General features: G+C 46.0%; 1 protein-coding gene across 1 annotated transcript in view; it reads right to left on the minus strand.

Annotated features, from left to right (window-relative positions):
- Nucleotides 1-26,544, minus strand: part of WRNIP1 (WRN helicase interacting protein 1) — a 158,273-nt gene that overhangs the window by 48,824 nt on the left and 82,905 nt on the right. The window contains exon 4 of the mRNA XM_077269771.1: nt 23,908-24,113. Coding sequence (XP_077125886.1) covers nt 23,908-24,113 — 206 coding nt within the window. The remainder of the gene's footprint in view (nt 1-23,907; nt 24,114-26,544) is intronic.

Raw genomic sequence — 26,544 nt, forward strand, 5'->3', positions numbered from 1 at the left:
CCCAGGCAGAGCACAGGGGCCCCAGGCAGAGCACAAGGGCCCCAGGCAGCATATGGGGCCCCAGGCAGAGCACAGGGGCCCCAGGCAGCATATGGGGCCCCAGGCAGAGCACAGTGGCCCCAGGCAGAGCACAGGGGCCCCAGGCAGCATATGGGGCCCCAGGCAGAGCACAGTGGTCCCAGGCAGAGCACAGGGGCCCCAGGCAGCATATGGGGCCCCAGGCAGAGCACAGTGGCCCCAGGCAGAACATGGGGCCCCAGGCAGAGCACAGGGGCCCCAGTCAGAGCACAGTGGCCCCAGGCAGAGCACAGGGGCCCCAGGCAGAGCACAAGGGCCCCAGGCAGCGTATGGGGCCCCAGGCAGAGCACAGTGGCCCCAGGCAGAACATGGGGCCCCATGCAGAGCACAGGGGCCTCAGGCAGCATATGGGGCCCCAGGCAGAGCACAGTGGCCCCAGGCAGAGCACAGGGGCCCCAGGCAGCATATGGGGCCCCAGTTAGAGCACAGTGGACCCAGGCAGAGCACAGGGGCCCCAGGCAGCATATGGGGCCCCAGTTAGAGCACAGTGGCCCCAGGCAGAACATGGGGCCCCAGGCAGAGCACAGGGGCCCCAGGCAGCACACGGGGCCCCAGGCAGAGCATAGGGGCCCCAGGCAGCATATGGGGCCCCAGGCAGAGCACAGGGGCCCCAGGCAGCATATGGGGCCCCAGGCAGAGCACAGTGGCCCCAGGCAGCATATGGGGCCCCAGGCAGAGCACAGTGGCCCCAGGCAGAGCACAGGGGCCCCAGGTAGCATATGGGGCCCCAGTTAGAGCACAGTGGCCCCAGGCAGAGCACAGGGGCCCCAGGCAGCATATGGGGCCCCAGTTAGAGCTCAGTGGCCCCAGGCAGAACATGTGGGGCCCCAGGCAGAGCACAGTGGCCCCAGGCAGAACACAGGGGCCCCAGGCAGAGCACAGGGGCCCCAGGCAGAGCACAGGGGCCCCAGGCAGCATATGGGGCCCCAGGCAGAGCACAGGGGCCCCAGGTAGCATATGGGGCCCCAGTTAGAGCACAGTGGCCCCAGGCAGAACATGGGGCCCCAGGCAGAACACGGGGCCCCAGGCAGAGCACAGGGGCCCCAGGCAGCATATGGGGCCCCAGACAGAGCACAGGGGCCTCAGGCAGCATATGGGGCCCCAGGCAGAGCACAGGGGCCCCAGGCAGAGCACAGGGGCCCCAGGCAGCATATGGGGCCCCAGGCAGAGCACAGTGGCCCCAGACAGAGCACAGGGGCCCCAGGCAGCATATGGGGCCCCAGTTAGAGCACAGTGGCCCCAGGCAGAGCACAGGGGTCCCAGGCAGCATATGGGCAGGGGCCCCAGGCAGCATATGGGGCCCCAGGCAGAGCACATGGGCCCCAGGCAGCATATGGGGCCCCAGGCAGAGCACAGTGGCCCCAGGCAGAGCACAGGGGCCCCAGGCAGCATATGGGGCCCCAGTTAGAGCACAGTGGCCCCAGGCAGAGCACAGGGGCCCCAGGCAGCATATGGGGCCCCAGTTAGAGCACAGTGGCCCCAGGCAGAGCACAGGGGCCCCAGGCAGCATATGGGGCCCCAGTTAGAGCACAGTGGCCCCAGGCAGAGCACAGGGGCCCCAGGCAGCACACGGGGCCCCAGGCAGAGCACAGGGGCCCCAGGCAGCATATGGGGCCCCAGGCAGAGCACAGAGGCCCCAGGCAGCATATGGGGCCCCAGGCAGAGCACAGGGGCCCCAGGCAGAGCACAGGGGCCCCAGGCAGAGCACAGGGGCCCCAGGCAGCATATGGGGCCCCAGGCAGAGCACAGGGGCCCCAGGCAGCATATGGGGCCCCAGTTAGAGCACAGTGGCCCCAGGCAGAGCACAGGGGCCCCAGGCAGCATATGGGGCCCCAGTTAGAGCACAGTGGCCCCAGGCAGAACATGTGGGGCTCCAGGCAGAGCACAGTGGCTCCAGGCAGAACATGGGGCCCCAGGCAGAGCACAGGGGCCCCAGGCAGCATATGGGGCCCCAGGCAGAGCACAGGGGCCCCAGGCAGCATATGGGGCCCCAGGCAGAGCACAGTGGTCCCAGGCAGAGCACAGGGGCCCCAGGCAGCATATGGGGCCCCAGGCAGAGCACAGTGGTCCCAGGCAGAGCACAGGGGCCCCAGGCAGCATATGGGGCCCCAGGCAGAGCACAGTGGCCCCAGGCAGAACATGGGGCCCCAGGCAGAGCACAGGGGCCCCAGGCAGCATATGGGGCCCCAGGCAGAGCACAGTGGCCCCAGGCAGAGCACAGGGGCCCCAGGCAGATATATGGATTCTAGACTCCCGATTCTTTAGAATCGGGCTGCCATCTAGTTGTCTATAAAAAATGATGGTAGTCTCAAGTTCAAAGCAGTAGTGGATGGTGAGATATGGAGCCCGAAAGTTAAAAGTTCAACTTTGTGTGAGAACTTTCCCACGCAGCGGTGTCGCAAGTGATAGCACCGGAGCTAATGAACTCCGGTGAACTCTCATGGCGGCGCAGTGATACACCTCGGGAACAATTACCTCCTGTCAATGTATTGCCAGAGGCCGTTTAGAGCTGTGACTGCTTGTTTTACATGCGAGATTGCCGTGGTACACTCGTTATTGTGGACTACGTCAGACAGGATAGTATTATATGTTGGTTTATTATTTTATGTTTGCTGCAGGAGACGAGGGCATTGGGGATTAGGCGTTCAGTAAGTATGGTTAATAGTGATGAGCGAATATACTCGTTGCTCGGGTTTTCCCAAGCACGCTCGGGTGGTCTCCGAGTATTTGTGACTGCTTGGAGATTTAGTTTTCCTTGCCGCAGCTGCATGATTCACGGCTATTAGACAGCTTGATTACATGTGGGTATTCCCTAGCAAACAGGCAACCCCCACATGTACTCAGGCTGGCTAGCAGCTGTAAATCATGCAGCTGTGTCAACATAAACTAAATCTCCGAGTACTTACAAATACCCGGAGACCACCCGAGCGTGCTCGGGAAAACCTGAGCAACGAGTATATTCGCTCATCACTAATGGTTAATTAAGATTCAATAAAGGAGTCTGTATAATTATTTCAAATAAAGGACTTTATTCTGGCTGTGTCTTTATTTACCATATAACTATAGGATTAGTAATGGATTGGTGTCTTGTAGACACCTCTCCATTACTAAAGGCATGGGCTTGATGTCACCTGACAATACAAAAGTGACATCAACCCCACAAATATGAACCCACTTGCCACCGCTACAGGGCAAGTGGGAAAAGCGAGGGCAAGTGCCAGAATTAGCACATCTATAAGATGCCCCATTTCTGGGGCGGTTGAGAGCTGATGTTTTTAGCCTGGGGGTGCCAATACCATGGCCCCTTCCCAGGGTATTAATATCAGCCCGCAGCCGTCGGCTTTCCCTCTGCTGGTATTAAAATTATGTGGGAGCCCAAAATGTTAAAATGTGATTCTTTAATTTTCAAACAACTTCCAAATGCTCCTCTGGCACTATATTGCAGATTGTTGATGAGCAACTGTTGAATAAAGATCAGCGAAAGCATTAACACGATGGTTAAAAATAATGACCACCAATGGCAAAGTAAACATTTTCCCTACTTCTGGATATGATGTCACTTATGAAAAACAGTAGGGGTCATTTTCAGTATCAGTAAAATTGTTTCCATAAAGGCATGAACATGCCGGCACACTCTTGTATTACATAGTTAAGGGAAATTGTTTAAAGGCAGATTTACAGCTACCTCTGCACAGGAAAAGCATCTGTCACCTTTGCTATGTTCTTAAAGATGTATGGGAAGCATAAGGGGGCATAATTAAGATCAGTTACCAAGAACAAGCCTTGTGTCCTTAGCAGTCCTTTGTGTTATGGGAAGGATAAGTTTAACAATCTTCACACAACTGTATTTTTGGTCCGAGTGCTGTCGGTGAAAAAAAAAGAAAACGAGAGCACTAGGATCGATGTTATTCAATGGGGCAGTGCAGATGAAAGTTTTTTTCATTGACCGATTCTGCAAGTAAAAATTAAAAAAATGCAGCATGCACTAATTTCAAAAATCAAATGAGACTCACCTATACAATCTATGGGTGAGGAGAAAAATTGAATACCATAAGGAGCCACAGTATAGTATCCGACTTTTACAAATAAATTGCAAATCTGTAGCATAATAAACTGTGAATGGTCTTGAACTGCTTAATTAAAATAAATAAATGATAGCATGAGAATGACAAGTGAGAAAAAAAGTCCCACGATTTTTTATGTTTGCATGAACCTACCCAAGGGTATATCTTGTACATATGGAATTATGGAAATAATAATGGACATAATTATACAGAAAAAAAGTAAAATCTGTTATCAGTGGGTCTTTACGTGTGCTAGATTATTAAATATTCTAACTTAGATGTCAAAGAAATTGAAAAATAAATACATGTTATGTATACATAAATTAAGGGTTTCTAATAAATTGAAAGGGAATCTGTCACCTACTTTTTCGTATATAAGCTGAGGCCACCGCCATCAGGGGCTTATCTACAGCATTCTGTAACATTAGCACCGCTCTGGGTTGTAAACTATTTAACCCCTTGAGATGGATTACAGCGTGGGACTTGACTGTATGGCAGACAGGTATGGGATATTGTTGCTTTTTTATTTTGGAATTTTTTTTTTTTTTTACAGGAGAACGAAGGCTTCGCTTGGATTGAGAGTGCAACAAAGATGTTAAACCTGTGTGTTTAATTATTTCATTAAAACACTTTATTCTTAATGTGTGTATTTGTAACCATTTCATACTATTGGATTAATAATGGATAGGTGTCTTATTGACACCTCTCCATTATTAATCAGGCTTAATGTCACCTTACAATAGCAAGGTGACATTAATCCCTCATTACCTCATATGCCAATGCTACAGGGCAGTGGGAAGAAAGAGGCTAAGTGCTGGAATAAGCACATCTTACAGATGTACCTTTTCTGGGGTGGCAGGGGGCAGATATTTTAGTCGGGGGGGGGGGGGGCAATAACCATGGTCCCTCTATAGTCTATTAATATCTGCCCTCAGTCACTGGCTTTCCCTCTCTGGAGGAAAAGTTTTTTCCGTGAATAAATCCTTTGATTTAACACCTACAGCTCCCAAATTTTACTCACACACACTACTAACATTATTAGAGAGTGACATCTAAAAATCTAGCTGTTCTGCAATGGTTTACTGTATGTAAGCCATGTTTCATATCCTGTCAGGTTCGATAATGATTTTACAGAACCCGACCATTGAATTATCGGCTATTCTGCTATCTGGCTCCGTATGAAAAAAAAAAAAAATATATATATATATATATATATATATACACACCCATATATTTGCACTCTCTTGGCATTCTCTTGATGAGCTTCAAAAGGTAGTCACCGGGAATGATCTTCCATCAATCTTGAAGGAGTTCCCAGAGATGGTTACAATTTTCATAGTCATGAAAATATAGAAAAATCTTTAAATGAGAAGGTGTGTCTAAACTTTTGGTCTGTACTATATATATATACACACACACACACACACACACAAACTGTACATATGGTTTCAAGAATATTTGAGGCCGTGTGAGGATCCGTTATATGTCCATTTCGCAAGCCGGCGAGAAAATCTCGGCATACGGATGCTAGTGTAACATCCCAGGTTCCTGGTTGTTATAGTGGCATTGCTTTCCTCACAGGGAGAGTGATGTCACGCCTGGAAGCGAGGAAGGATCCCTTTTATCAGGTAATCACAAGCATGCAACAGTTTGTGGGTGGCTCCCCTATATATATATTCTGGCTTGGAGAGAAAGTTAGGTAGTCGGTCAGAGAGACAAAGGAGAAGGGACGAGAGGGGCCGTGCAGCAGCTCCTGGCATGAGACATAAAAGATAGCAGAATAAGCTGTTGAGAGCATGTAGGGGAAGCGAAGCACAGAAAAGTGAAGAACTGGGGGGGGGGGGGGGTAGCTGCGACTGAGCTACCCCCTATTGACGGCAGATTCCGGTAGCCAGAACACCGGGGTTGTGAAGGATTCTACGTCTCACAGCAGAAACAGGCATGACAGCTGGACTACAAGTCACCTGTCCACCACTGAAACCTGAGGACACAGTAGCGCATACAGCCCGGGTCGTAATAGAGACCCTGTAAAAAGGCTCGAGCTACCTGTCATACGGGTAGTGTCCTACCAACCTTGAGGACAGAGAGAACGTGAGGACCTTGTGAGTGGCTTAAGGCAGCAAGGGACTACACCACAGTGCTAGAGGTAAGGCTTCCAACTCCATCTGGTAAGGAGACTCCCAACTCGCTTCCTAGCCGGCCGGACCACACCTGCATCCGTGATCTGGTACCCTGGACTGTGGCTGCCTGAATTACATAGTAAAAAGGTAAAGAGGCTGCAAACCCTGTGTCCTCCATTTCTTGCTAGATCATTCACCATCTCTATCTATACACCGGAAGCCCTGGGGACCCAGCTTCACCTGCTGCCACATCATCACCCCAGAGGCCCCCTTTAAGCAGCATCGGTCATCCCTGACTGAATAATACATGTGGCGTCACGAACACAAACTTTATTCAAACCCCTTTAAAGACCTTTCCCTTTAAGGCTACTTTCACACTAGCGTTAACTGCAATACGTCGCAAATGCGTCGTTTTGCCGAAAATACGCATCCAGCAAAAGTTCTTGCTGGATACGTTTTTTCGTCATAGACTAACATTAGCGACGCATTGCCAAACGTCGCGTCCGTTTTGCGACGCTTGGGCGTGTGGTAGCGGACCGTCGGGAGAAAAAAACGTTACATGTAACGTTTTTTGCTCACGACGGTCCGCTTTTTCCGACCGCGCATGCGCGGCCGGAACTCCGCCCCCACCTCCCCGCACTTCCCCGCACCTCACAATGGGGCAGCGGATGCATTGGAAAAATACATCCGCTGCCCCCGTTGTGCGGCGGAGACCACGCTAGCGTCGGGAACGTCGGCCCGACGCACTGCGACGGGTCTTTCCCGACGCTAGTGTGAAAGTAGCCTTACTTGGGCGCCGAGGGCCATGGACTGGGTCGCCGCCGCCGTGACACATCCCCTTTAAGTACTGGACCCGGTACCGAGTATTGCACGGCCCTGGTAGGCCTTCCACTTACATGCGATAAAATCGCATCCTCGCACAGCACACGGATGACATTCGGATCACTGTTCATGAAACATTTGTGCGATTCTTGTCTGTGAAAAACGGACCGATTTTTTATACGTTGTATGTGACGCCGGCCTAATAGCGTTAACGGGTTCACTCTGACAAGTTGCAGATTAGCAAATGTCAGATTACCATAATTTATCTCTATTTTCAATTTCAAATGTAAAAGTGACTTTAACAAGTAACCCATTGAATGATAAGGAAATAATTTTTTAAGTAGCCTTCCAGTATTTTTTTTAGTTCATCCTGTCACTAGTCCCCTAATATTTATAATGCAGCAAGTTTTACCTTAGGCCTCTTTCACATTTCCGTCGGTACGGGGCCGTCGCAAACCATCGGCCCGACGTACGTTGTGCAAATAGTGCACAACGTGGGCAGCGGATGCAGTCTTACGACGCTTCCGCTGCCCATTATGAATTCCGGGGAGGAGGGGGCGGAGTTCCAGCCGCGCATGCGTGGTCTGAAATAGCGGTTCCGATGGACGAAAAAACTTTACATTGAACATTTTTTCGCCACTACGGGCCGCAAAATCACGACGCATCCGTTGCATGGCGGATGCGACGTGTGGCCATACGTCGCTAATGCAAGTCTATGGAGAAAAAACGCATCCTGCGGGCAACTTTGCAGGATGCGTTTTTTCTCCAAAAGGACGCATTGCGACGTTGGCCAAACCAGCTCTTTACACCTCATTAAAATGTAGGCGATCACAGTTTAGCCTCCATGACTATAAATTTATAATGTATTTGTTTATTTTAGAGACAATAAAAGGAAAAGATAATCTTAGTATCCTCTCATGATGCAAAGATGGTGCTGTCCATTAGATGCTTTACTGATGCATCATGGGATTGAAAGCAGAGCACAGAAGATTAAAATGCTGGATGAAAGAGGAACCTGCTCCTACGAATGTAAATCAACATAATATACTATAGAACAATATGACTTTCCCAATTTAGTGTACAAGTACATAGCCAGGTGTACCCGAATTTGCTGTAGTGTCTGGCCAATTGGCATATATAAATAGGTTTTTCTATTCCTAATTTGTCATTCTATAGCCACCAAGCAATCAGTCAGCAGTTTACAAGAAAGTGGTAAATAAATATAACTTTATATAATGGAATATGCCATTTACTTACAATCAGATGTGAGTTTAACGGGGTTGTCCGGCCTTAGGCTGCTAGTCTGCAGTCACTCTATGTGACTCCAGACTTGTGAATCCTACCATCATGCGCACTGCTGGATGGGGGGGACATGTGACCACAACTATGTGATTTGCATACTTCCAGCCAAGTTCTGGCTACACTCGCTCAATACACTTACATTGAGAGAGACTCACGGGTGTCAAATGTTCAGAAATTCCAGGACAAGCCGTAAAAATAAGGCACTTTTTTTTGCCTTGTCCGTAAAAAAAAATTAAAGGTGTTCATTTTATTTTTTTGTGAGGAAACTTGCAAATTATTTTGACTGTAATTATCATCATTTTACAGTGAATACAGCAAATGTTTACACAGCAGAATTATGGGCTGTAGACATGCATGACATAATCATATTGAGTTATTGTGGTTTTCCAATGTGTCTGTCTGTAAAAAATTGTCTGTTTTTGTTTGGGATTTTATAGAATACTAAGAAGTAGACTTGAGTTAAATATACTATATTTTAATTATAACTTTCATTGTTAGCAGAAATTGCATTATCTACTATTTTTCAAGTCATATGGCTTCGATATTTTGTGCATTTTTCTTTATCCTTTTTGTAAAACTATTTTGAAAAATGTACCGTAAATAAAATTTCATAAAAAAAAAATAGATTATCCGTTCGTGATTTTTTGATAAGCGTTCTAGAAAAAAAATAAGTAAGGTTGACAAATCATATACTTAAGGTCATGCGGCTAATGCTCCTGGAACCGTAGAATCCTCACAGCATGCAAGATATGAGGACTGACACAGAGACTGCAAACTTGACTTGTAGCTTAAGGCTATGTGCACACGTTGCAGATTATTTGCGTGTTTTTAGCGTTTTTGCGCTATACCGCAAATAATCTGCATACATTAAGCATCCCATCATTTAGAATGGAATCCGCAATTTCTGTGCACATGATGTGCGTTTTTCTGCATGAAAACCACATTGCAAAAAAATAATGAACCTGTTCATTATTTTTGCGTTTTTTTCACGGATTTCCCACTGTCTAATGCATTGGGAAAATCCGCGCAAAAACCGCGTCAAAACCGCGCAAAAAACGCATGCGGATTTCATGCGGAAATCTGACAGAAATGTCCGGATTTCAACAGAAATTTTCTGCATGTATTCCTGAACGTGTGCACGTAGCCTTAGGCTGTGCGCACACAGTGCCTTTTTGCATTGTTTTTTCTGTGCGGAAATGGGCCAAACAGCTAAGGAATCCTTATGCAAGCTAATTCAATGACAATCCTGTAGTGTTGTGCACACGGTCAGTAATTTTCCTTGAGTATGTAGGCCGTGTGCACACGATGCGGATTTAGTGAGGATCTGCAACGTTTTTTTCCACGCAAAAACGCTGCAGATCCGCACTGTGATTTACAGTACAATGTAAATCAATGTAAAAAAAAAAAAGAAGCTGTGCAGATGGTGAAGAAAAATCAGTGTGGAATTGCAGCGGATTTCAAAGAAGTGCATGTCACTTCTTTTGCGCGGATCTGCAGCATTTCTGCACCCCTCCATAAAAATCCGCAGTGGCAAAAACCGCAGAAAATCCGCATCAATTCGCATAAAAAAAAGCACAAAACCGGCATAAAAACCGCGGCTGCGGATTCTGCCAGGAGATGCGGATTTTGTGCAGAAAATTCTGCACCTCTTTTCCTACGTGTGCACATAGCCTAAAAGTGCTGTTTTTCTGCAGCATGTCAGTGCTTTGTGAGTTTCTTCAGCGTTTTTCACCCATTGACTTCAACTGAGTCAAATTCGCAGCAAAAATGCAAGTATAAAAATGTTTACGGATTTGCTGAGTTTTTGTATGCATTTTACCGGCTTCCTATGGCGTTTCCCACGCTGTCATCTGTGTGACAGCTTGGGAAACACCGGCACGGTCGTTTTTATCGGCGGTAACGCCGCCGCTGGTAAGACGATCGGTCAGGGTGCTGCGGGGTCATGCTGCCAGATGTCGGCGTTGCCCCGCAGCTGTGCCTGTGACCCGCAGTAAAAAGCTTACCGAAGGTCAGCAGGCGTGGGCTACGTCTGCTGTCACTGATAACAATGACAGCAGGTGCCACTGATGGGAGACGTAGTATCATCAGCCTGTGCTCGCACGTAAAAAAAAAAAAAAGTTAAATTATTACATACACATTCAAATAAAAAAAATATATACAGTATTATACTCACCTAACACCAAATCCCCGATGATCTCGTCTCTTAGAAAAAATGTAAAATAATAAACCAACATAAACTCACTAGTGATGAGCAAAGAGCATTGTTGCTCGGGTCTCCCCGTGCATGCTCGGGTGATCTCCGAGTATTTGTTAGTGCTTGGAGATTTTTTTTTTAATCAGATAAATTTTTATTAAGGAAAATCAATGATAACAAATGACATCAAGCTGTTATTCACAGATAATCATATATTTTATGAACATAACTCCCCCCCCTTTTCCCTCCCTATCCCCCCCCTTCGAGACCCCTTTAATGCTTTCCCAAATTCCCATCCGATATTCCTTCCCCAATTCAAATACAGTTGTATAGTATGAACATCATCTATAACATTATGCATCCTCCCCACAATTCTAATTCCATTCTATCCATGGCTGCCAAATCTTTTGAAATACATCTAGTTTATTTCTCTTAGTATAGATACTTTTTTCCAATAAAATTATATGGTCCGCCTGCGTAACAAAGTCTCTTCTAGTCAGAGGCTCCTCCCTGATCCAGAACCGATCTATCAATTTCCTTGCTATGAATAACAGTCTAGCAATCGCCAGTTTAACCATAGATACCGCTGCTATTTCTTCCACATAACCTAATATACAGACCAAAGGGTCTCTGGGAATGACACACCTATATACCAATTCAATCTGATTCAATACAACTGTCCAGAAGGCAGACAATCTAGGGCAGTGCCACAGCATGTGTAACAAGTCTGCCTGTTCCTGCGAACATCGTGGACACTCGGAATCAGACCTCAAACCCATCTTGAACAGTCTATTAGGAGTTCTGTAGGCTCTATGAATCACATATAATTGAGACATCCTCCCAGGTTCGCTCATAGAGATCTTAGTCACATATTCTAAAATAGATTCCCATCTATCATCATTTAACTCTCCCAATTCAGCTTAGTGCTCGGAGATTTAGTTTTCCTCGCCTCAGCTGCATGATTGATGGTTGCTGGACAGCTTGAATACATGTGGGAATTCACTAACAAACGGGCATTCCTCACATGTATTCAGCCTGTCTAGCACCCGTAAATCACACAGGTGCGTCAACAAAAACGAAATCTCCAAGCACTAACAAATACTCGGGAGACCACCCGAGCGTGCTCGGGAAATCCCGAGCAACAAGTATACTCGCTCATCACTAATACTCACCTGTCCACCGTAGTCCATATAATCCCGCGTATCCCATGGCGTTCTCATGCGTAGAACAGTCACATCATGTGATGTGACTGCTCTATCCGGCGATACACTGACAGGAGGTAATCGCTCTTGCAGTGTATACTACTGAGCTGCCGTGAGAGAGTTCACCAGAGTTCATCAGCTGATCAGCTCCGGTGCTCTCACTTACAGCAGTAGTGTCGTAAGGGAGATCGCCGGAGCTGATCAGCTGCTGAACACCGGTGAACTTTCTCACGGCAGCTCAGTATTATACAATGCGGGAGCGATTACCTCCTATCAGTGTATCGCCGGCTGTCTTTGAGAGCAGTCATATCAGTGACTGCTCTCAAAGTCATGAGGATCGTTGTGGGACATAATGGATTATCTTCTTTGCGGACAGGTGAGGAATATTGTGGGGTTTTTTTGTTTCTGCTGCAGGAGACGTTGGCTTCTGTGGATTGGGCGATCAGGGAGTATGAAAATACATAGAGAAAAAAAGTTAAGCACCATAGAAAATTTTATTAACCCCTTTCTGCCAGCTGACGGAATAGTACGTCAGCTGGCAGATCCCCAGCTTTGAGGTGGGCTCCGGCGGTGAGCCCACCTCAAAGCCACGACTTGTCAGCGGCTTTGTACAGCTGAAATGTGCGCGCAATGAGCGTGAGCGGAATCGCGATCCGCCCGCGCCCATTAACTAGTTAAATGCCGCCGTCAAGCGCTGACAGCGGCATTTAACTAGCACTCTCGGCCACGCGGCCGGAAGTGCTCGCACCGCTGACCCCCGTCACATGATCGGGGGTCATTGGTGCATTGCCATAACAACCAGAGGTCTCCTTGAGACCGCTATGGTTGTTGATGGCCGATTGCTTTGAGCGCCACCCTGTGGTTGGCGTTCAAAGCACACCTGCATTTCTGCTACATAGAGGTGATCTGTGCTTCACCTCTATGTAGCAGAGCCGATCGTGTAGTGCATGCTTCTAGCCTCCTATGAAGGCTATTGAAGCATGTCAAAATTAATAAAAAGTGTTTAAAAATATATAAAAAATAAAAAAGTATATAAAAGTTCAAATCACCCTCCTTTCGCCCCAATCAAAATAAACCAATAAAAAACCCCAAACCTACACATATTTGGTATTCCCGTGTTCAGAATCGCCCGATCTATCAATAAAAACAAAGGATTAACCTGATCGCTAAATGGTGTAGCGAGAAAAAAAATCAGAACGCCAAAATTACGTTTTTTTGGTCGCCGCGACATTGCATTAAAATGCAATAATGGGTGATCAAAACAACGTATCTACACCAAAATGGTATCATTAAAAACACCAGCTCGGCACGCAAAAAATAAGCCCTCACCCGACCCCAGATCATGAAAAATGGAGATGCTACGGGTATCGGAAAATGGCACAATTTTTTTTTTTCAAGCAAACTTTGGAATTTTTTTTTTACCACTTAGATAAAAGAGAACCTATACATGTTTGGTGTCTATGAACTCGCAATGACGACCTGGAGAATCATAATGGCAGGTTAGTTTTAGCATTTGGTGAACCTAGCAAAAAAGCTAAACAAAAAACAAGTGTGAGATTGCACTTTTTTGCACTTGGAAATTTTTTCCTGTTTTCTGTTACACGGCATGGTAAAACCAATGGAATCGTTCAAAAGTACATCTCGTCCCGCAAAAAATAAGCCCTCACATGGCCATATTGATGGAAAAATAAAAAAGTTATGGCTCTGGGAAGGAGGGGAGCGAAAAACGAAAAAAGCTCCGGGGGTGAAGGGGTTAAATACACAATAAAAATACCATAAAGATAAAATGAAAAGGATTACAGAGGCTGCAACAACCGTAACCAGAGAAAGGGAGGCTAAAATCACATGTAATGTATCCAAATAGGGCTCAACCACACGTCCACAAGTATAACTGATATAATAGATTACTGACACAAAAAAGTGCATATAGTGCAAAAAGCTGCCATAAATAGAGTGCAAAAAAACAGCAGTAAATAATAATTGAAATCACTTACATTAGTATACAGGATATAGTGATGGTGCTCCCACCGCCCCAACGCACGTTTCGTTATGTAACTTCCTCAGGAGTGGCCTGAGGAAGGCGCCTCATTACTGTGGCTTAGTAATGAGGGTGTCGGGCTGACACCTTTTCATTACTAAGGGACCTGTCACACAGACAGCTCTCTCCAGCGACCAACGATCAGGGGAACGACTTCGGCATCGTTGAAACTGTCTTCAACGATGCCGAAGTCCCCCTGCAGCACCCGGGTAACCAGGGTAAACATCGGGTTACTAAGCGCAGGGCCGCGCTTAGTAACCCGATGTTTACCCTGGTTACCAAAAAAAAAAAAACAGTACATACTCGCCTTCTGATGTCCGTCAGGTCCCTTGCCGTCTGCTTCCTGCTCTGACTGAGTGCCGCCGTACAGTGAGAGCAGAGCGCAGCGTTGACGTCACTGCTGTGCTGTGCTCTCACTGTACGGCGGCACTCAGTCAGAGCAGAAAGCAGACGGCAAGGGACCTGACGGACACCGAAAGGTGAGTATGTACTGTTTGTTTTTTTTACATTTACGCTGGTAACCAGGGTAAACATCGGGTTACTAAGCGCGGCCCTGCGCTTAGTAACCCGATGTTTACCCTGGTTAGCAGTGAAGACATCGCTGGATCGGTGTCACACACACCGATTCAGCGATGTCAGCGGGACCTCAACGACCAAAAAAAGGTCCAGGCCATTCCGACACGACCAGCGATCTCACAGCAGGGGCCTGGTCGCTGGTACGTGTCACACATAGCGAGATCGCTACTGAGGTCGCTGTTGCATCACAAAACTTGTGACTCAGCAGCGATCTCGCTAGCGATCTCGCTATGTGAGACGGGGCCTTAAGCCTAGGGCTAGGTGTCAATGACAGCTGCTGACACTATGCCCTAATCCCATTACTCTGATGCCACTGCATCAGCATAAAAAAGGTGGTGCTGAACCAAGAAATTCAATCACAAAACTTTTTTATAAATAACAAAAACGCATGCAAAAATGTGTGTTTTTGCTGCAGCATTTTTCCTGCCAAAAGATGCAGAAAACTTGCAGAAATTTCTGCAAACAAATACTCAATATGCACACATAGCCTAAGGCTGGAAAACCTCTAAGTGTTATTTCCATATCAAAAACTGGAATGAAAAGAAGTATATATAATGAAATAACTAAGTAATAAATCATATACAGCACAATCTGCACCAACAAACAGTAATAATACACATTACCAAAGATACAGTGGGTCTACTTTATCAGCAATATTAAAAAAAAAAATCTGTCTTTGTTGCCTTTAGCAACCAGAGAGATATCAGTCCAGCTAAGGTAAAATGAAAAGTACACTGCAATTGTTTTTTGGACAACAAAAACAGGCTTGAATGTAAAAAGTTTTGATAAAGCTGACTTGCAGAAGATACAGAAATGCCAACACACCCAGTAAGGCTACGTTCACATTTGCGGCCAGCGCCGCAGCGGCGCCGCATGCGTCATGCGCCCCTATAGTTAACATGGGGGCGCATGGACATGCGGCGCACTTGCGTTTTGCGCCGCATGCGTCGCTGCGGCGCCCGCGTCGGGGCGCAGAGGACGCAGCAAGTTGCATTTTTGCTGCGTCCAAATTCAATGAAAAAAACGACGCATGCGGCGCAAAACGCAGCGTTGTGCATGCGTTTTGCTGCGTTTTTGTTTGCGTTGTGCGCTGCGGCGCCGACGCTGCGGCGCACAACGCAAATGTGAACGTAGCCTAAGTGCTGGGCGCAGACATACAGTGCTAACAGACATTCTGCACTACATGAAGATGGCTTTGGCTTCTTCTGACATGCTGTAATAAATATGAGTTTTAGTTCCAAAAGATGTGGTGCGACGAAGGAATTTTGTTGTATATTGTGATATGTTCGCACAGCAGCGAGTGTCAAAGTGCCATGTTCTTCAAATAGATCATCAACAAAAAAATCCTGTAACACAATCCATTTTGTAGTAAGACAAGTTTGACTCTTGAGATTTTGCTTTGCTTTGGGACTATGCATATCTCAGTGTTGAACTGACACCCAGCTGTGCCAGGAAGAATGGAAGATACAATGATTTTTCTGTAGGAAAATCTTGTCTTTCAATAGCATTCAACTCATGTCTATAGCATGAACTACAACAGCAATGATAAAAATCTGGATTTCAAACATTTATGTGCAATTTAGGATTGTAGATATATATATAATTAAGTTACTTAATAAAAAATATGCTTGATATAGCAATGCTAAATATGAATGGTTTTAAAGTGAATCTATCAGTAGGATCATATAGTTCATGGGAAGCCGAATAAAATTATACCTTGACTTCTACAATTTGATGTCTTTTCTAAAAAAATCTGTTTTTCTTAAATGTAAATGAGCTGTTCAGGACTATGAGCAGGACACAGTTCTCCATGAGATTCTGCCTCCAGAGCTTATTTTTAATAAAAGAGGGAGTTCCCAGTGTGAGATAAGTAACTAACACAGAAAAGGAGAACTTAAAGGGAATCTGTCACCCCCAAAAATCGTATATGAGCTAAGGCCACCGGCATCAGGGGTTATCTACAGCATGCTGTAGATAAGCCCCCGATGTATCCTGAAAGAGGAGAAAAACAGGTTATATTATACTCAATGGGCGTCGCAGTCCTGGTCCGGCGCCTCCTATCTTCATACGATGACGTCCTCTTCTTGTCTTCCTACCGCGGCTCCGGCGCAGGCGTACTTTGTCTGCCCTGTTGAGGGCAGAGTGAAGTACTGCAGTGCTCCTGCGCCGGAAAAGGTCAGAGAGGACCAGCACCTGCGCACTGCAGTACTTTGCTCTGCCCTCAACAGGGCAGACAAAGTACGCCTGCGCCGGAGGCGCGGTAGGAAGACAAGAAGAGGACGTCATCGCATGAAGATAGGAGGCGCCGGACCCGGACTGCGACGCCCATCGGACCCGGACTGCAGCGGGACCACCCCTGGGTGAGTATAATATAACCTGTTTTTCTTACCTTTCAGGATACATCGGGGGCTTATCTACAGCATTATAGAATGCTGCAGCCCCTGATGCCGGTGGCCTTAGCTCATATACGATTTTTGGGGGTGACAGATTCCCTTTAAGTTCTCCTTTTCTGTGTTAGTTACTTGTCTCACACTGGGAACTCCCTCTGGATACCGCGTAGTCCTCGTGCCTCCTTCCCTCCTGTTTGTCGGACTGACCTGCCATCTAACACTGGCCTGTACATACATATACATGTATATATATATATTCCCTATTTAAACCACTACAATTTGATACAAACTACCTAATCTCTACTGGGGTTCTGCCATTTATACCATCTCCGCTAATTTTTAGCACGCTGATGAAGGTCCATTGTAGACCGAAACGTTTGTGACTACTGTATGTATATTAAACAAACCCCTTTGCATCACATTTATTGGAGTGTGCTAGTTGTTAATATCCCTCCATGCATGTGCTGTGACAGTGACACAGCCGCAACACATGCAGCTGCAATCAGCATGAGCGCTTCATGTATCAGAGTTCCCTCTGCAGCTTATTCGGCAAGTACTATAGCTTGCCGAATAAGCAGGGAACCGAAGAAATTCACTCAACTCTAGTCAGAACCTCCCTTCAAAATTGGATTATGGCGTATTCACCGATGGGTCTATAAACTATAATAGTACCAACAGAGCAAACGTGAGCTCTGACGTGCATAATTTTCGGGTGTATACATCTGCTGGAGGTGGAGACCTAGACGTAGTAGACTGCGTCTGGCAGTCCGCCTCCAATATATGTATAGGCCCAAAAATGATGAACATCAGAAAACAAGTTTGCTCTGCCAGCACCATTAGGGTATGTGTCCACGTTCAGGATTGCATCAGGATTTGGTCAGGATTTTTCATCAGTATTTGTAAGCCAAAACCAGGAGTGGAACAATTAGAGGAAAAGTATAATAGAAACATATGCTCCACTTTTGCATTTAGCACCCACTCCTGGTTTTGGCTTACAAATACTGATGAAAAATCCTGACCAAATCCTGATGCAATCCTGAACGTGGACACATACCCTTACAGTCTATGGCTCCGTCGGCACATATGTCCAAACCCCGTTTTGCATGGAGGGGGGTCGTGCACAACAACCCATGTGTAGACAGTATTAGGAAGTGATAACTGCGGTTCCTCCTATGAACCTATCGATCCTGTGAAGGCAGGATGTTGGGACTTAGCGGGAACTATCAGGTCCTAGGAGACCCGTTTAGCACTGCTATGCTTCCAGGAATTTGAATTTGTCCTGTACACCTGGGGTTAATATACCAGAGCAAGTTAAAAAGAAAATCAAGTATTAAAAAAAAGTATTTACATGTGGAACTGCTTTCAAAAGCCTTTTAAACCATATAGTAGGCACAGTATGTGAAAGAAATAAAAAATACCGTAATTATATAAATGAATAAAAAGTGGGAAAAAACCCTACAAAAAAGTTGCTGCATATCCAAATTGCTGTTACTAGCCTTGCTCACAAAAAAAATTAATAAATAAAAAAAAATGTCCGATATATAAAAATAATTTTTATGGAAAGGGGAACAAATTGTAAAATGCATTTCAGTGCTCCTTTGTGGTTATGAAAAAAAAAAAAAAAATGTGAAAAAAGACATTTTCTTTATTTTTGGAGCAAATGTGTATATACCTCGGCTCATTGCACATGACATACGTGTTCCGAGCTCAGATCCTACAAGAGTATGCACAGCATTTCAAAGACGTCTGCCTTGACGTCAACAGACTGGAGTCATCAACCAAAGGGAATGGGCGTTTTTTTTCAAAACATGACTGTGACCCAGCCAGGATGCTGAACTGACCCCCATGGCTCAGAATAGCAGTTTTACATAGACACAATTGTACTTAGGCTTCCTTTACACTTATCATGATTTTAGCGGCCCGTTTTTGCGGACCTTTTTTGCATGCTGTATCGCCGTAATTTTCCCGTTCTGATGAAAAAATGGGAGGCAAAAATCTTGCGGATCGACGTTTTTCTGGATTAGAATAGTAGGAAAAAGTAGGGACCAAAAAAAATGGTGATCAGCAAAAACGGAATTCATGGTGCACTGAAAAAACAAGCTTCCGTTGTTTTTGCGGCCCCAGTGATTTTCAATGGGGCCCATGTCCGTAAAGCTACTTTCACACTTCTGTCTTTAGAGCTCCGTCGCAATCCGTCATTTTGGGATAAAAACGGAACCTGCAAATGTGCTTGCAGGATGCGTTTTTTTTCCATAGACTTGTATTAGCGACGGATTGCCACACATCGCATCCGTCATGCGACGGATGCGTCGTGTTTTGGCGGACCGTCGAACAAGAAAATGTTCCATGTAACGTTTTTTTTGTGCGTCACAGCCGAAACGCCGCCCCCTCCTACCCGGACTGCAGAATGGGCAGCGGATGCGTTGAAAAACTGCATCCGCTGCCCACGTCGTGCAGTTATTTCACAACGTCTGTCGGTACGTCGGCGCGACGCATTGCGACGGGCCCGTACCGACGGAAATGTGAAAGTAGCCTAAGGCCTCTTTCACACTAGCATCGTGCACTGCACGTCGCTATGCGTCGTTTTGCAGAAAAAACGCATCCTGCAAAAGTGGTTGCAGGATGCGTTTTTTTCTCCAGAGACTTTTATTAGCGACGCAGTGCGACGCATTGCCACACGTCGCAACCGTCGTGCGACGGTTGCGTCGGACCGTCGCCACCAAAAAACGTTGCATGTAATGTTTTTTGGTGGCGACTGTCCGACGCAACTGTCACACGACGGTTGCGACGTGTGGCAATGCGTCGCTAATAAAAGTTTTTTCTGCAAAACGACGCATAGCGACGTGCAGTGCACGACGCTAGTGTGAAAGAGGCCTAACAATTCCAAATTCTTTTTTAACTCTCTTCTTGACTGCATCCATCACCTGATCCAGAACGTTCAGACCACCATCCTCCAATTACTGTCCATTCCAGTCCCTGGCAATTTCAGCAAGCTTACATTTTAGTAGCTGCAAATTTCAATAAAATTTTAGTAGCTGCAAATTTCAATAATTCATTCCGCACGGATCTAAACATCATAACACTTAAAGTAGACTTACCGATATACTAAACCTACCAAGAGGCTACTTTCACACATCAAGTTTTTGCTGTCAGGCACAATCCATCGAATGTTGAAAAAAACGGATCTGTCGCAGATTGTGATAAACTGATGTGATGGATCTGAGTATCATATCCCGATAATTGGATTAAAAAAAAAATTGGAGCATGCTCAGTTAAAAAAAAAACGGAATCTGGTGCCGGGATCCATCATTTTCCGGATCCGGCGCTTCCGGCTCCCATAGGCTTCCATTCTAGCAAAAAGCCGGAAACACCGGATCCGGCGCTTCCGGCTTTTTCGCCGGAGACAAAAAACATTACTGCGTGTGATTTTTCCAGAAGCCGGAATTGAAATTTTATCCGGAAAAAAAACCCAGAAGGAACGGTAGGCCATGCGGCGCAATCCGGCGCCAATACAAGTCAATGAGAAAAAAACGGATCAGGCTTTTGATTTCACCGGTTCTGGTTTTTCAAAAAATTTGTCGGCAGGGCCGGCGTCAGCACCCGGCGTACCTGGGCAAGCGCCGGGCCCCTGTGAGGCAGGGGGGCCCGCCCGCCACTAGCGCCGACTCCCCCGCTGCATTGAACTATACCGGCGTCTGCCGGTAAAGTTCAAAGCAAATAATGGAGGAGAGAGCATCACCTGACGCTCCCTCTCCCATCATTCCCCACTCTGCCTGTGAGGCCGGCGTCACACTTGGCGTAAGACAATACGCCACGTATTATACGTCCGTACTACGGCCGTAATACGGAGAAATGTTCCCAAAATATTGATCCGTAGTCAGGGTGTGTCAGCGTATTTTGCACATGGCATCCTCCGTATGTATTCCGTATGGCATCCGTACTGCGAGATTTTCGCGCAGGCTTGCAAAACCGACATCTAATGGATTTATGTGCTCAAATGTTCGGGAAAACATATATACAGTATATATATATATACATATATATATATATATATGTCATTGAGACACATATATATATATATTCTGTATTTAGATTTCATTCAGCGCGATATCTGTGAAAAGCCGGTAATTCAATTGCCGGCTTTTCATTTCTCCTGCACAAACCCGACAGGATATGAGACATGGTTTACATACAGTAAACCATCTCATATCCCCTTTTTTTTTGCATATTCCACACTACTAATGTTAGTAGTGTGTATGTGCAAAATTTGGGCGCTGTAGCTGCTAAAATAAAGGGTTAAATGGCGGAAAAAATTGGTGTGGGCTCCCGCGCAATTTTCTCCGCCAGAATGGTAAAGCCAGTGACTGAGGGCAGATATTAATAGCCAGGAGAGGGTCCATGGTTATTGCCCCCCCGTGGCTAAAAACATCTGCCTGCAGCCACCCCAGAAAAGGCACATCTGGAAGATGTGCCTATTCTGGCACTTGGCCACTCTCTTCCCACTCCCGTGTAGGGGTGGGATATGGGGTAATGAAGGGTTAATGCCACCTTGCTATTGTAAGGTGACATTAAGCCAGATTAATAATGGAGAGGCGACAATTATGACACCTATCCATTATTAATCCAATTGTTTGAAAGGGTTAAAAAACACACACACACATGATTTAAAAGTATTTTAATGAAATAAACACAGCGGTTGTTTTAATAATTTATTGCTCTCTCAATCCATTTCCAGGCCCTCGCTTGACAAAATAATAAACGCACAAGATACATACCCTCAGCTGAACCGTCACGTCCCACGATGTAATCCATCTGAAGGGGTTAAAATAATTTACAAGCAGGAGCCCTGCTAATGCAGCTGTGCTCGTGCTTGTAATTCCCCGGTGAATGAATGAAATGTAGGTCATTGACCTACATTTCTTTCAGTCGCGGTGATGCGCCCCCTGGTGGATGTCCTCATATGACCTGGAGCGTGGGAAAAAGTTCCCAGGCTGCAGTTCATGAGAACATCCAGCAGGGGCGCATCACCGCGACTCAATGTAAGTACAGATCCAGCTTTCCTTTCAGCACCCGGGGGATTACAGGCACGAGCGAGTGGTTTATCGCAGCTCGTGCCTGTAATATTAGTTAACCTCTTCAGATGGATTACATCGTGGGAAGTGATCGGACATCAGAAGGTATGTATCTTGTGCGTTTATTATTTTGCCAAGCGAGGGCCTGGAAATGGATTGAGAGAGCAATAAATTATTACAACAACCACTGTGTTTATTTCATTAAACTACTTTGTAATCATGTGTGTGTGTGTTTTTAAACCCTTTCCTACAATTGGATTAATAATGGATAGGTGTCATAATTGACGCCTCTCCATTATTAATCTGGCTTAATGTCACCTTCCAATAGCAAGGTGGCATTAACCCTTCATTACCGCATATCCCACCCCTACAGGGAGTGGGAAGAGAGTGGCCAAGTGCCAGAATAGGCGCATCTTCCAGATGTGCCTTTTCTGGGGTGGCTGGGGGCAGATGTTTTTAGCCACGGGGGGGTCAATAACCATGGACCCTCTCCTGGCTATTAATATCTGCCCTCAGTCACTGGCTTTACCATTCTGGCGGAGAAAATTGCGCGGGAGCCCACTCCAATTTTTTCCGCCATTTAACCCTTTATTTTAGCAGCTACAGCGCTGAAATTTTGCACATACACACTACTAACATTAGCAGTGTGGAATATGCAAAAAAAAAGGGGATATGAGATGGTTTACTGTATGTAAACCATGTCTCATATCCTGTCGGGTTTGTGCAGGAGAAATGAAAAGCCGGCAATTGAATTACCGACTTTTCACTAACACCGCTGCGTATTTCTTGCAAGTCACACTGCTGGTCCGTGTGGAATACGTATTTTTCTCGCCCCCATAGACTTTCATTGGCGAATTTTTTGCGCAATACGCTGACAAACGCAGCATGCTGCGATTTTGTACGGCCGTAGAAAGCCGTATAATACTGAACCGTAATATACGGCTAATAGGAGCAGCCCTATTGAGAATAATTGTGCCGTTTATTTTGCGAGTTTTACGGACGTAATTTCTGCGCTCTTACGTCCGTAAAACTCGCTAGTGTGAGGCCGGCCTGACACTGCGGGTGTGCGATGACGTCATCGCGCACTTGCCTTGCGTCAGGCAGTGCAGCGGCAGCCGCCGAGACCGGAGCAGGGCGGGCACGTTGATTTGTGAGGAGTGTGGGGTTTTTTTTTGTTTTACTGTAACAGTGAGTACTGGACTATGGGGCCATTCTTGGGAGGAGGGGGCCTGTGCTATATACTACATGGCTGTTCTATATATTACGTAGGCTGTGTTATATAATATGTGGCTGTGCTATACACCAGGGCATTCCTCGAGGGCCTGAAACCATGCGCGTTTTCAAGATTTCCTTCTCATTGCACAAAGTGCTGGAATCATTCTGTGCAGGTGATTAAATTATCACCCGTGCAATACAAGGAAATTCTGAAAACATGACCTGTTTGCAGCCCTTGAGGAATGCAGTTTGACACCCCTGCTATACACTATATGGGCTGTTATATGCTATGTGGGCTGTGCTATATACTACGTGGCTGTGTTATATGCTACGTGGGCTGTTATATACTACATGGCTGTGTTATATGCTACGTGGGCTGTTATATACTACATGGCTGTGTTATATGCTACGTGGCTGTGTTATATACTACATGGGCTGTGTTATATACTGCATGGCTGTGTTATATGCGATCATAAATCGTGGTATGTGTTAAAGGGGGCCCACTGAGACTCTTTCGCCCGGGGCCCTCAAAAACCTGGAACCGGCCCTGTTTGTCGGTTTGGACCAGAGGGAAAAAACCTGATGTGTGAAATTAGCCTTAGAGAGGATACACTTAAACCCAGTGACAAGTTTATATGAATAGCTAAAAAGCATATTCTATCAAGCTGCAGCTGTAACACAGATCCGTCTGTTCATAAACCAGATAAGGACATGTTCAGCTCTTCATACTTGCTAAGCTGAGTGTCATATCTAAATTGCCGACGTGAACACCAGTAACAGGAGAACATGCCTAATCACAGAACCCTAATAAGAAAAGTTGTTGTGTATGCTCACCAGCTCGATCATAGAGAATATGGGAGCGCTGCAGGCCCTCCTTAATGTGCTCCTCCTTTATAATCATTCCTTGTAGTTGTGAATCTGGTCCTGCAGCAAGTTGAGATTGAACAGACAACTGCAAGCCATTCAGTCCTGTTCTGGCATCCCCGTCACAAAGATGTGCTAAAGTTGTTAACGCTTTAGCCTCTATATACATTTGACATCTAAAACAAAGAAATCACAGAAAAAGTCAGGAACTAGTATTTATAACAGAAATAAGTAGTAGAAAAAATGTTCAGTGAAAACATAAATGTACAGTTTGGGTGCTATCCTACTTGAAGCACCTCTCCGTTTTTTTTTTTATTGCACAGCTGAAGTGGTGCTCTAAAAGTAATTCCCCTGCCCCACACTCATATGCTGCCACCTTCATCGTTCTCCATCATCGCTCTCTTTGCTCTCTCTGGTGAAAAGTGACCTACTAGCAACTCCAGGGTTTCACTTGAATTGAGAGCTTGTGATGTAGCTTTCAGACTTCCAGAAGATTAGAAGCTGCTCTCACAAAATGGCGCCACTGGACCAGAGCGGTGCCAAAAAAAACGGTGAAGACGCTGGAGGGTGAGTTTTCTGACCAAGGGCAGGGGAATTACCTTTATAGCACCACTCCAGATATGAAAAAAAAACACTAGAGTGGTGCTTAATGAAATGCATGCAGTGCCTACAGGATACATTAACACATTATGACAGTGGTTCCAAACTTTCTTCCCTTGGGATCCATATTCAGGTCGGAGAAATGGACACAACCCCCAATATATGCAAAGAAACATGCAAACAATGATGAATCATTAAAGGGTTATTAGTGGTCGCTAGAGCTATTTTGCTTATTCAAGGTTTATGTGGGTCACAGGGTCAATATCTATTCTTCCTTTTAGGCTAGCGAGCAGGACCCTCACTTCTATTGGTATCTGTTGAATTACGATACTGTGCTATGCCTTTATTGTCTGTATAAGTCCCCTCTGAAATGTAAAGTGCTGCGGAATATGTTGGAGCTACATAAATTAAAATTATTTTAATTGTTAGAGTATGTTTCCACATTCCGCAAAGGCAGCACTTTGGACGCAGCAGACACCCGCTCCGTCCAAAGCGCTGCCGGCTTCTGTACGCACGGCGATTCTGCATGTGTTCATTGAACACATGCAGAATCACTGCATCCAATACATAGGACGGTGCTATTTATCTTGGGGAGACTGAGCGTCTCCGCAAGATAAATAAACATGCTGCAGTCTATAAAGACGCTCCACATGTGCGTATACACAGGTCTGCCACCTGCGTCTTTGAACGCATAAAATCCCATCCACTATACTGTAACATCTGGCTGCTGCGGATTGGATGCTGCAGCTGAACGCAGCGTCCAATCCGTAGCAAGTACTGCAAGTGGAAACATATCCTTATTAATAGCTCTGTGTACAGCCACATGTGCTTGTCCACATACCGAACGAGTGCTGGAGTTGTCTGCTATAACCAGTCTGGCTTGTATATCAGACCACACTGTGCATGCTGCGATTTTTTTTTCATAGAACATAGACTTGCATTTGACAGTACACGGACCGAAAAGAAACCTACCACAAGGCTGAATTCAGACATCTGTATATCACGATCCAAGTATGGATGGACTGAACAGTGTTTTCTGAATTGACCGCTGGTCTCCTAACCTAAGCTTAACATCCAACTGTTGAGATCAGGTCAGGAGATCAGCGGTATAATCCTCCGCTCTTGCCTTATCTCCTAAGTTAGCCTTAAGTCTGTTCTCCTCCCCCACCCAGGGAGGGGGGGGGGGGGGGCGCAACAGTGCACCGTAGTACACCAACCCGACAACAACCCGACAAACAAGGCAACACAAACAAGGGTTAACAGAAAACTCCAGGCATCCAAAATAATCACTCACATGTAACAGAGGAATGCACCGGGGTGTGAAGGTAGGGGAATAAACAAAAACAGAGAAGGATATGGAATTACCACACTTACAAACCAAGCAACAGTCACTAAACTCCTTTAACTCTCCTTCTCATATGTGCTCCTCTGCCACTGTTAGCCATGTAGTAAATAAAAGAGCCCAGATTATAAAGGGGAAGGGAGTGGCTAAGCGAGCACAGCTGTGAGCACAGGGATTTCCAACATGGCCGATTAACCCCTGTTCTGCCAGAAGAAATAAACACATTTAAAATGAAGTAGAAGTGCTTCTTCTCTGCGCCGCAGTAGGAGCAATCAGACGCTGCGGTCTTCTGGCTCCAGACTGTTGCAGTAACACCGTGACACATACTTGGACCACATTTTACGGACATCTGAATAACCCTGGTTAATGAAACATTTAAGTGTGACAAACATGCAAAAAAAATAGGAAATCAGGAAAGAGGCAAACACTTTTGTACACAACTGTACATACATATTTTTGCCTAAAATACACAGGAGATGTGTCATCTTTAACTTTAGACCTTGTAGAGATAATTTCATCTTCAACTTGCTTAACTGTTCACAACAACAGTAATTTTGACCAGGGGTGCAAAAACTTTTACATACCACTGTTCAAAGGCAAGTATATTTTTTGACCTGGAGTGCCAAGAGGATAGTCATACTGATACCCAAGAGAAAAGGTGGAGT

This window comes from Ranitomeya variabilis, chromosome 6 (genome assembly GCF_051348905.1).
Source record: "Ranitomeya variabilis isolate aRanVar5 chromosome 6, aRanVar5.hap1, whole genome shotgun sequence".
NCBI lineage: Eukaryota > Metazoa > Chordata > Amphibia > Anura > Dendrobatidae > Ranitomeya > Ranitomeya variabilis.